Below are 12,046 nucleotides of genomic sequence, written 5' to 3'. Positions count from 1 at the left end.
GAAAATCGTCAGGGAACATCAATGGCTAAAACCTCTTTTATTCAGGCGGCTGTCCGTGGTGCTGAAACCAATTGGTACGCCTAGAATGCCATGGCATGCACTGCTACTGAGATGACACTCCCATGTCTTTTTTATTATTTTTATTATTTTTCATACGGCCCAACAGTGAACTGAGTCAGTCTTCAAAGGGCTGCCTATGTCGGTAGAAGAACGAGAACCATCGACTGTGGATTTAAATGGAGCCCGGCACGTTGGCAGGCGAGGTGTTTTTCTGGCGGCCTGACATCTGGCAGCGCTGTGCTCGAGGGACCTCCCCAGATCTCTATAGACTTCATGATTAGACTCTAATAGAATATTAGCATTTGCTCTCAGGTAGGCTTCTAAGGGTTGCGAATGCTAGCAGCAGTAAGCCGTTCGTGAAAAAACCAAGCGTAGCTCTACAGCTCAAGAAGATGTCAAGACGTCTTTTTTAGGCAAACAGCAAGATACTAATCTAATCAGATTACCCATTTGTATCTTGCAAGAGAAATAAGAAAAACTGCTAATTGGTGTTAAAGACACGTGTAATCCACACAATGAGCAATATAAGATGGAGACAAACCTTTCGATTATAAACACACAGTCCATGAAATCTGTCCATGAAAACGTCAGACGTCTGAAAACTCTGGGCCTTTGAATATAAATGAAGCCATTGAGAACGTTCAGTAAAATGTTAAAATGTTGTTCTTTAATGAAACACATAGTTCAATTCAATTATCAAATAGTAACTTAAATATACATTGATTTAATAAATTAATTAATTGATCCGACAATTAAACCTAAAGCAACAGACATTACAGTTACCGCAGCTAAAACAGCAATACAGCACATACCTGTACGGATATTTTATGTGTATGTCCAAATGAGATATTTACATTTTACGTGAATGTTTTTTCATTAAGAAAACATTACTAAACATGGTGAATTTAACAAGCAACGACTCCATAATTATACGCGTATATTTATACAAATAAATAAGCAGATAACAAACATGGAAATTATTTCAAAGAAAATGTTCTCATATATCTCTCGATTGTGCCTATTCGAAACATTAGAAGAACGAAAAAAAAAGTGGCCTGTTTCAAGCAGTTTCCCCGTTTGCAGAGGGCCACGTTTTCCTTGTTGTCTCAATATGATTTTCTCAAGCAAAAACGTGGAGGGAATCCCAATAAATATGTAATGAAGTAAACATTACCTCACATGATAAATAGTTCATAAGAAACATAGCCACGTTAGAGCGCAGGCGTATTGCAACAGATATTTGGCTGAACAAATACCATTACTAAAAACAATTGAAACTCTCTTCGTGTTCATTATGTCCAATATGTTTTGTTTGAATAGCTAAGAGGTCGGTTATAGCAAATATGCCTTCACAAGAAAAATATGGATGTTCTTATCGCCCATTGCCTAATTGTAGGTTATGGGTTATCATTATTAAAATCATAGAAGAGGAATTAAGAAGACGACAGACAAAATTATGCATGTAACAGCTAAATCAATAATTTACAAGGTGCTGTTTGGTTATTATCTAATAATGTTGCAGAATCATTCGTGGACTTAATTCGTGATGTCCTCTTTTCTTTTTCTTTTTCTTTTTTTTTTTTAGTCTAATGAACCCTGAATTAACACCAGATTGAAACGTGACATGCTGAGAAAGAAATATTTCAAAAGAAAAACACTGACAAGACACTGTCACCCTTTTGACCTGAATTATTTGTCCCCCTCTCAGTTTAGAATAATTACTGGTGTTGTGATACAGAACACTTTCTGGTAAACGACTAAAATACGCTATTCAGCGTCAGGCAGGCTGTCTGATTGAGGTTTAAAGAGTCTTGCTCCTCTGATATAGAAAGTGTGCTAGAATAAGTGAGGAAAAACGAATGGTCTTACTTGATCAGTCAAACGATCCTTTAAATGATTCCACATCCCCTTTGCGTAATACGTGACAGTGGTTTTCAAATGTCTCTTTTGAATGTCATGAAATTCTGGTTCAATGTACAAGTTATTGATGATTGAAAAAGGTGTGAGATAAGAAATATTTTACAAATCGTCTCTAAACAGTTTTATGAGTCTCTCGACACGTCGCGTTGGTCTTCTGGTCGAGCTAGACGCAGGCCGAGTATTTCATGCGTTTCTGTTTCTGCCTCTGGTTGCAAAACCAAACCCGCACTACGTTCTTTTTGAGGTCCAGCTTCTCTGCGATTGCTGCGATTTTCTCTGAGGACGGACGCGGCTGAATAGCAAAATAAGCTTCGAGGGACCTTTTCTCGGGGGCCGCGATGGAGGTCCGCTTCCTCTTCTTCTCGGCCCCGTTGAAGAGCTCGGGCTTGTTGAGTTTCTCCCGGTGCGACTTTTCAGCCTCCTCCAGCCAGGCTTGCAGGATGGGCTTCAGGGCGATCATGTTGTTGTGGGACAACGTGAGCGATTCAAACCGGCAGATGGTACTCTGGCTTAAAGAGCCTACGCCGGGAATCTTCAGGTTGGCCAGCGCTGACCCTACATCCGCTTGGGTCACGCCAAGTTTGATCCGACGCTGTTTAAAGCGCTCAGCGAATGCCTCCAAGTCCCTGGGATCTGCATCCACGTCGCTCATGCAGCTCATGTGGGATGGAAGCCCATGGGCGTGAGCCATGTTGATGGCAGCTTGGTGCATGTGGTTCATGCCTGCCATGTGAGCGGGGTGCGTAGGCGTGGAGACCACCGAGCCGTCTGGCCCGGCCATGGCTCCAGCAAGTGCCAGTCCTGGGGTGATGTGATCCAGCAGGTCGCCCTCCAGTGCCTGGTGCGGCTGGTGGTGGTGGTGATGGTGGTGGTGGTGGTGATGGCTCGCCAGAGCTGACGGGTGCGAGATGGGCACGGATGACGACGAGGAGGACGACGAGGTGCACGGAAGCGTGTTCATGGTGTGGTAGGTTGCGTCCGGCTTGAAGGGGCTGTGATGAGGAGGGTGATGATGGCTTTTGGTCTGCGAGACTATATCCACCGCCGCCAGAGCTTCCGCGCGGGCCAACAAACTCTCATCCAATCCGCCGAATATATTGCTCTGCAATTGCAAATAGAATGCACACATAACTGTCAGCAGGGAATTCGCGCTCCACTCCGTGCTTTTAAAACATTTCCAGCATGTAAAAAAAAGAAAGAAATCTTAAAAAAGAACACACAAAACAAGACACATGCAACATCCCAGGTCATAAAAATTAATACGAAAGGCAAACCCGGCTGAATACATAAGTTGGGAGGGAAAAATGGAGGTGTTGGGTGATTTGCTGTGCAGACATGAAAAAAACATCAAGCAGAAAAAGTGGGCTGTCAAAATGTGCCTTTAAGCGGTGATTATGCAGAATACGTACCGGTGGGGTTGGGAGACATGCTCGGCGCATCGCCTCCGAACCGCCGCTGATCGTGCTGCTGTGTCTGGACGACGAGCAGGAGGACGAGGGCGCGTTGGAAGTCAAACTGGAAGAAGAGGACGCAGAATGCAAACTGGAGTATTTGGCCTCGGCCAGACTGGTGTGGGGCATGGCGAACGCCTGCTTGCTGTTCAGAGACATCATCATCATGTTTGCTACCGAGCCTCGGCGAGTTCCTTTTAATAACTTAAGACTCCGCCTTCTTCTTGTTCTTCGACTGGAGTTCAAGCCCAGTCGCTGCGCGGAAATCTCAAGTCTCTGGCGTTGCAACGAACGTGAAGAGGAGGATGATGCACCAAATCTCTTGATAGCTCATCTAGTGGTCTGAGAGAACGATCTCCTGCTCGCTCCGTCGCGCGCCGTGGCTAGAAACGTGCGTCGAGCACCAGTAAGCCATGCAACCTGTCGGTAAACTCATTCAAAGATCACGTCAACTCTTGCCAAAACGCTCCGCAGAAATTCTCATCCGCCTTTACAAAATATCGTGCGTTTGTCTCGTGCGGAAGCTGAAGTCTTTGGTGAGTTTGTTTTTGCGCACACTTTTAAAACGAGTGCAGAAGTTTCTCCTCTCTTCTCTTCGTGCCAGTCTCCAGAACGACGATATCGCTCGTTAACCTTTATCCCGATTCTTGCTGAATTTGATTATGAGATAAAGGTGACAGTCGACTACATTCAATGCTGCGGGGACTCGATCTGTCTGTGCTCTAAGGCGAAGGGCAGGCTGCGTCTCGCGCTCTCTCTCTCTTGCTCACCCATTCTCCCACTCCCTCTCCTCTTACACACTCTCTCGGCTGTACCTGAAAAACCTTTCATGATTTATTATTCTTCATTAGCCACAGCGCCGCTGGGGACTCTGCGCATGGGCAGTTGCAAGGACTGCAGCGAGTATTGTGTGATACTTCAATAAAGTTATTGAGGAAACCACCCTGGTTAAATGAATAAAATAAAAGCAGAATTGTATTCTAAAGTTAAACATTTCGTATGTCAGTGTTTGAAAATGCATTTCTCCAAGAAGCACACGTTGTTTGTATGTTGCACAGACTTGCACTTGTAATTATTTCGTAACGCTTAAGTAGGCTACAAGACCAAACTTTCACGATGACACAAAAAATATTAGAAAGATTCGGTGCTATGTAATTCGTAATTGGAAGCTTGGTCGGAGAAGCGTGGATTAATATGAAGAAATCACCACAGACAGCTCCATCATCTGCTGTCCCTGTTGGGTGAAATAAAGCAAAACGCACGACTATCATTCCATTATAGCGAGGTAATTTGATACACCGACACACATTAAACCAATTATGTCCAGTGTAATGCAGACATATTGAATTTAAATGTAATTTATATTTGCTCGACTCAGTAATTAACCTGCTTTGATTTTATTTAGAGAGAGAGAAAAAAATCTACTTCGTGTTGACGAATTTATTAGTTTTCCCAGTTATTGAAATAATAAATAGGAAAGCCATTTGAGTTATCATTGAGCGTGTATTATGAATTTGATTTCTCAACAGAACAGGCTACACTGTGTGAAGTATTTCATTAATGACACAGAAAAGCGGATTTTTACAACCCTTTAGGATTTAATTGCAAACCCAATACAATTATATACTCGTCGCAGCGGGCTATTATCATATCTTCGTTCTAATTAGACTACTTCATCAGTGATTTAATTAAAAGCATTTTATCATGTTCTAATTAACAAGGCTAGTCTAATTTGTTTAATCTATTCGAGTCCATTGGATGGGGTAATTGATGCATCATAGCGACCGACTAACCTCGCATGTAAAAGTGCACATCTAAAGTGAGATCCAAATTTTAACTCGAGCTAAAAATATTCTAATGTGTTAAATTCATTAAAATGCTCCAAACAGTAATTACAATTTAGTTAAAAAATAATGAGGTCATATCTGTCAAATATATGCCAGACGCAAAACACTTTGTGGAGATACTTGCATGTAATAAATATGCCAGTATGTATCTGTTTATCTTAAATGATTGTTTGTCATCAAATTTAGACTAATTAGGAAATTAAATTAGACTAAGGGCTGCATCATGTCTCTGTTGAAAAAATAAATAAAATAAAATAAAAACAACCTACTCTGCACTTTGGCTATATAACAAGAAATCATTTGATTAAAACGGACTAAATCAACCAAAAATGTAAAAATGGCTCAATAAATAAAAATACATAAACAGGAAGAAGAAAAAGAATATCTCCGTATCAGATGTTTATAAATACCCTGTGTCACGGATTCTTATGTTTGTACGTCGTCGTGAAATCTGTCCCACGGCAAACACAAGATTTTTGTCGATGGTGCAGAAGCCGCGCGGTTACTGTACCTCTCCAAAGGGAGGGCCACCCCTGGCGCGCCTGCTCAGGAGACTTCAAGGCCCAATCACTGTCTCCTTGTATATACCCAAAGACTGATTTATGATGAAACTTTAACGAAATCATTTATATTTCACCACCCCTAAATCGGCAAATGAAATTTTCATTCACAATGAGCCACACAAAAGTATATCTAACGTCAAATAAATCAATTGGGTTTAGCTCTGAGGCGATTGAGTTTGAGGAGTAGTTTTGGTTCACTGTAGCGTTAAAAAATGTATTTATCAGGGCGCTTTAAGTGCTCACTTTTAATATATCTGATCTCAGCTAAACACATAATCAGTTAAAGTACCAGCGGCCACAATGTCTTTTGCACGTGCACGTGCAGTGCGCCCTCTGTGCATAATTTAAAAATAATAAATCTTTTTGAAATGTCAATGCATTTCAGTTGGTGATCATGGAAGTTTGGCCTTTTAATACAAATATTACATATCCATATTTTTTTAATGAATTTATTTAACACCCTTTCTCTGTCTGTTTTTCTTCTCTCAGTCTCTGTCTCTTTCTGTCTCTGCCTTTTATTTGATGATATTGTGCTTCAATTTGTATTACCAGGCAGGTGCTTTTAGGAGCTTGGTTTGCAAAGATTCTTCTCCTCCTTCAAAAGCTCTGTCCGCATGCTCATGAATACACTTTATTTTCCCCACTATAAGAAAGCAAGCTCTCATAGGAATTCTGAGTAAAATTGAGCTTCATAGACGTTTTCTTTTACATATAAATAACAGTGCACCAGCAGCAACAACCCAAAGCAGGAGGATAAAAAATCAGCCAGACTTGATGTACAGTAGCTCAGGTGACTTGTTTGCTTTTTTTGACATACATCAAAATCAAGGTATGCCGCTGTGGAGCTTGTGTGCTTTACACAAAGACATTCTCACAAGCATCCCTCAGGAGCCAAGCACGTTAACAATCCCAATTACATCCGGACCACCAGAGACAGCTGTTTTAATACCCACCGCTCCTTTGTGCCACCAACACAGTCACTGCAGCTTGCTCTAAGAACACAGGGACAAAGGATGATGCATCACCGGAATGTGAGAAGGAAAAAGAAAGCTCGAGATGAAGTAAAGGAGAAATAAAGAGTACAAAAGAAAGATTACGAATGCGCCATGCATGTGGGAGTGTGCAGGATATTTAGAGAGAGAGGAAACAAGTATGTGTGTGTGTGTGTGTGTGTGTGTGTGTGTGTGTGTGGGTGTGTGTGTGTGTGTGTGAGAGTGTGAGAGTGTGAGGAGAAGACAGAGAATGTGTTTTTGTATGTGAGAGAGTCTCTTTCTTCCCTGTTCTCAGTAGGAGTTTAATTCACTGCAACCTCACTCAATATGTGGTCTGCACTCACTAGGAACCAGTGGATGTACAAAGGACACAGCCTTAGCAATTAGCTCCAAATGAGCAACGTTAGACCTTCCTCTGTCTATTTTTCTACAAATTTGAATGTCTAAAACAGGAGCGCCAATGGTAATGTATTACCACACAAAGGAGGCTTTGAGAAATATATATCTGAACTTGAAGACATATTACTTCCTTAAATGCACATAGTCAGTTTGATTAGCGTAGAGAAACAGTGTCATCTAAGCAGATTACATGCCAAAAATGTTTCCATGACACCAGTAACTATATCAGCCTAGTAGTAAAGCCAGAGTCTCGCTATCAGTAATGTTCATTTACTCTGAGACTTCAGGGCAGAGCAGGAGAAGGTCAATCCTCATAATGATGTCACATACCTCTAGGTCCTCCAAATCAATATACTGTAGAGGGGTTCACTGCACCTGTCATTGCATCAAATAAGGCACTGGTTAGAAATTGTGGCTTTGTATTGGTCTCACTGGATGATATGAAAAATATCAACTTCCCTTTTGGCATTATTTAATTATAAATCTTGGAGTTCGAGTCACCATATACCATAATAAATAAATAAATAAGATCCTTATGTCAATTTTTTAAAGATAGTTTTTTCGACAGCCTTGGTAAGAGATCTTTTTTAAAACAACAACAAAATCAAAAAATCTTAAATATACAGTATATAGAGCCCAACATCATACGATTATCTGCATGTGAGGAACAGTATGTCAGCTGCTTTTCTTATGATTGGTCATGTACTGCGCTGCCTCTGAATTCTATCCGATACAGTTGAAAATTCTCTCTTCCCCTCTCATTAAGATGACTGTACCAGATGATAATATATAGCATGTCATGGGATGTCTAATGGTTGATGCTAATTGACCCCCTTTCCACCTTTCTTTTGCACAAATGAAAAGGTTTTCCCCATCCTCTGATGGAGCGTGTCACTATCTGATCCAACAAATTAAAGAGCCCTCACTTGTCATACTGTCACCGCATGCAGCCTCCCGCTCATCAGCCATAATTATCATTTTTCCCCTTCATCCAATTGCCTGGCAAACACCCTATTTAAAGTTACACTGAGGCACAACATGCCTGTATTTGTGTGACATGATCTGGAGAAGTACCTAGCGCTGTGGTATCTGAGAGCTTCCAGAAATTCTGATTGTTTGGGGGGTGTCTAGATGTTTCTAGCACATGGGTGAGGTAAACTGCTTTCACACTGAATGTGTAAATTAATACATGGAACCCCAACTGTTCATATTCCTGACATCTACGTAGATCAAGATCAGGTAGGAACCGATATTTTGAAGCATAAACTATGATTATCAGGCATCTTGAGATCTTGTTGATAGTGTAATCTCTATTACAGAGTTTTAGTAGAATTTTTAAGCTTAATAGATAGATAGATAGATAGATAGATAGATAGATAGATAGATAGATAGATAGATAGATAGATAGATAGATAGATAGATAGATAGATAGATAGATAGATAGATTAAGTATTACTGATACACATTGCACACTGTGTACACTGGTCAATAACATCTGTTTAATAATTTGAAGTCTCTTTGCATTTTTTGTCGTATGACACTCTCATGTTTCTCCCACACATTTCAATATTTGTGATGAATCTCATCTTTGTAGCAAAGTAGTTGGTTTCTTAATCGTTGAAACATCACAGAACAGTGTGTATTCTGACAGTTTCCCTCCCATCCCACTTCTCAGAAAATGAAACATTTATTAATACGTCAGTTTGGTGAGTAGAACTATACAAAAATGTACTGAGCTTGTTTCATGATGGTACATAAAGTAGGTGTTGATAAAATTAAAACTCCTCAGAACTTTAACAGTGTGTTTCATTATTCAGCACACTCACGAGCGGGGTCAACCCCAATGAACGTGATGGGATATTGATGATGTCAGGTCATACAGTAGCTTTGATATGAATTAGAAGTTATTGACCATAATCCCCTTTTTTGAGCTGCAGTACTTCACATTCATTGAAAAAGAAAACATCTATGGACATCGTAGTCATAGTTTTTTCGTTACTTGTGTTGGTTAAGAAAGTCATTGATGAGTTCATGCACTGATACTTGACGACATTTAAGTTTGTTCATTGCCCAAGACAAAACAGAAATGATGCTAATAAGGCCCAATCAGTACAATGCATGGTCTCTTATTGAACGTGATACTTTACCTGCTGACTTTGTGCGAGTAACTTTCTAATGTATGCACTGTACCCTTTGCTATTGACAAAAATGCCTGGGCCTGATCAAAGCATAGTATTCAGTAGGTTTGTCAGGGCCATGAAGACAGGGTCTGTAACACTAATGATCTTCAAACGCTTCCCCATTGCACCAGGAGCTGCATGACTTCCAGGCAAGTCCCCCCACCCCTACACCCCCAAGAGAAGCCATAATGGTGCTTGGCTTGTAGGGTGACAGGTGTCAGAGGCCCCCTCCACATCCAGCTCATCCCTCGGAACAGAGGGCGAGTCTTTTGCAGCCCTCCATAAGCTCATTATTAGCATGATAATAAAGCAACACGATGTTGTTCTAACATGCTGATCACATTTCTGAGAAAGTCTGTTACAAACATCTAATCTGTATGATGCTAAAATTAGTTTAGTCCAAATTCACTACAAAACATGTAGCCTTACTAATGCAATGATATTGAAATGTTACTTTCAATACTGAAAGGCTTATCATTATTTTCATGTCATGGCCGATGACGGATATTGGCTGATATTAAAATATTATGCTGTTTTTATGATTATTTTTCCAAAAATAAAGCCCAGTAGTTTTAGATGATGTGATTTAATTATGATATTGCAACATTACAGTGTATAGTAGTACTACTGTACACACACAAATAAATAAAAGTGACCCTGGACCACAAAACCAGTCATAAGGGTCAGTTTTTAAAAAAAAATTTGACATGAAAGCTGAATACATAAGCTTTCCATTTATGTGTGGCTTGTTTATATAGGACAGTATTTGGTTAAAAATCTGGAATCTGACGGTGCAAAAAAAGAAATAAATGAAAAAATACTAATATATTTTATATACAGTATATATAAATAGATATATAATATATACACACACACACACACACATACATACATACATATATACATATAACTGATATATTTGTAATTCATGCAACCCTGCTAAAAAAATACCTGACTAAATGACTAATTTCCTTGTTTATATATATATATAAAAATATAAAAACTAACAAGGGCGCAGTGTGATGTGTTCGAAAGACCAGCGCTGTCTGCTGCACATATCTTCAAAGCCTTACCACAGCTGGTCTGAGTCTCATGGGCTGGCATCCAATGTAGTGGTGAACAGGAGATTAACGATAACGAGCATCTGATAGCTAGCATCGCTTTAAACCTGGAGATGGTGCTTGTACTCTCGGTTCATTTGAAGATAAAGATAGAGAGAAGAAGCGACAGAAAGAGCGAGCGAGAGTGTGAAAGAGAGAGAGGAAGGGGGAGGGAGCAACCTTTCCAAGCCAAGGTCCACATGGACAGTGTGTGTACAGTGAGGAGAGAAGTTTGTCTTACATACCAAGCTTGTTATCAGCTACACAGTCCGTGGAGGGCTGCCATCAGTACCACATACTGAATAAACATGAATATATCATGAGCTTCTGCTTATGTAACATTTAGGGGTCACGGTGTGTCTGTCATTATAAAGAGACAGACAGAGAAATGGCAGAGGAGGACTGACACAAGGCTTCTCCGAAGTTAATTAAGAATACTTTTATAATGCATTATACAGTCTTCAAATGAAAGTGTCAAGTGTTATTTATTTATTTATTTATGTTTTTATTTAGCCTATATAATTAAATTATTAAATGATGACAGAATTTCCATTTGTGGGTTATGGGTGTATGATAAGGCTGTTTATTGTAGCATGGAGTAATGCATTTGACTTTATAGCACTGTACATTCTAAAAAAGATTTTTCAACATTGTAAATAAAACAAAATAAAATAAAATAAAAGTTTTCCAAGAAATACTATTTCAGTCCTTCTACTTAAACATTTCACGTTTAATTCAATGTGTTACTTGCGTTAATAAATAATAATAAAAAAAAAATCCTAGCAATTTCTCAGTGAAAATCATTTCTATGTCAATTTTGTTTTGTCAGCGTAGAAATGTTATAAATCACCAGTATTCTAAATAATCAATGAGGCTTCCAAATGTACCTGCGCATAATGAACCTGTGCAAAAGGTTCAGTCAACTCCCAGATCTGGTCGTCTCCCAATCTGGCAACAGAATTGACGAGATGAGATAATTAGCGGCTCTCCCTCTCCATGACTCTTTTCTGTTGGGGCTCTGCTCTTTTTTTTTTCACGAGTCTACTTGGCATCGCGGATCTCCATAACAGGCTTGTTTAAGTCTGTTCTGCAAGCCCCTTCGCCAACCCCCAGCGGAGGGGAGCTCACGAGACCCCCGTCGCGCTTTGAGGACCACTTTGGAGCTTTAATCCACTCCAAATGTGCTGATAATTCTCGTTGCCAGGCCACTCTTCTCTCTTGCCTAGTGTCACAAGAGTGGTCTCACGAGAGCCGATCAGCCAATGATAACAAAGTAGCCAGATGTCTGGTGCTGGCACAGTCCCAGAAGCCAGGCAGCGGTATACGCGGCAGCATGCACCATGGGCCCGAGATCAAAGCTACCTGAGATTACTTATGGGCACAAAATATGTGTTGCTTATTCTACAGTTCCCATTAATAACAATCTGGGCAAATTTGTATTTCTAATTAACTCTTTCTTTGGGTGCAGAAATGCTGTAGGTTTATCAGGGCCTCCGCATGTTTTTCTCCCCACAATGTGAGCAAAAAGCAGGAA

General features: G+C 40.2%; 1 protein-coding gene across 1 annotated transcript; it reads right to left on the bottom strand.

Annotated features, from left to right (window-relative positions):
* Positions 1-705: 705 nt before the first annotated feature.
* On the bottom strand, positions 706-4,182 carry LOC132143765 (POU domain, class 4, transcription factor 2-like). Its single transcript, XM_059554278.1, has 2 exons — positions 3,390-4,182; positions 706-3,082 (listed from the first exon to the last, which is right to left on the bottom strand). The coding sequence occupies exons 1-2, from the start codon at positions 3,597-3,599 to the stop codon at positions 2,144-2,146; spliced, it is 1,149 nt and encodes a 382-aa protein (XP_059410261.1). The 5' UTR covers positions 3,600-4,182; the 3' UTR covers positions 706-2,143.
* Between the last annotated feature and the right edge of the window lie 7,864 nt (positions 4,183-12,046).

This window comes from Carassius carassius, chromosome 7, assembly GCF_963082965.1.
Source record: "Carassius carassius chromosome 7, fCarCar2.1, whole genome shotgun sequence".
NCBI lineage: Eukaryota > Metazoa > Chordata > Actinopteri > Cypriniformes > Cyprinidae > Carassius > Carassius carassius.
This window is presented reverse-complemented; position numbering and strand designations above follow the sequence as displayed.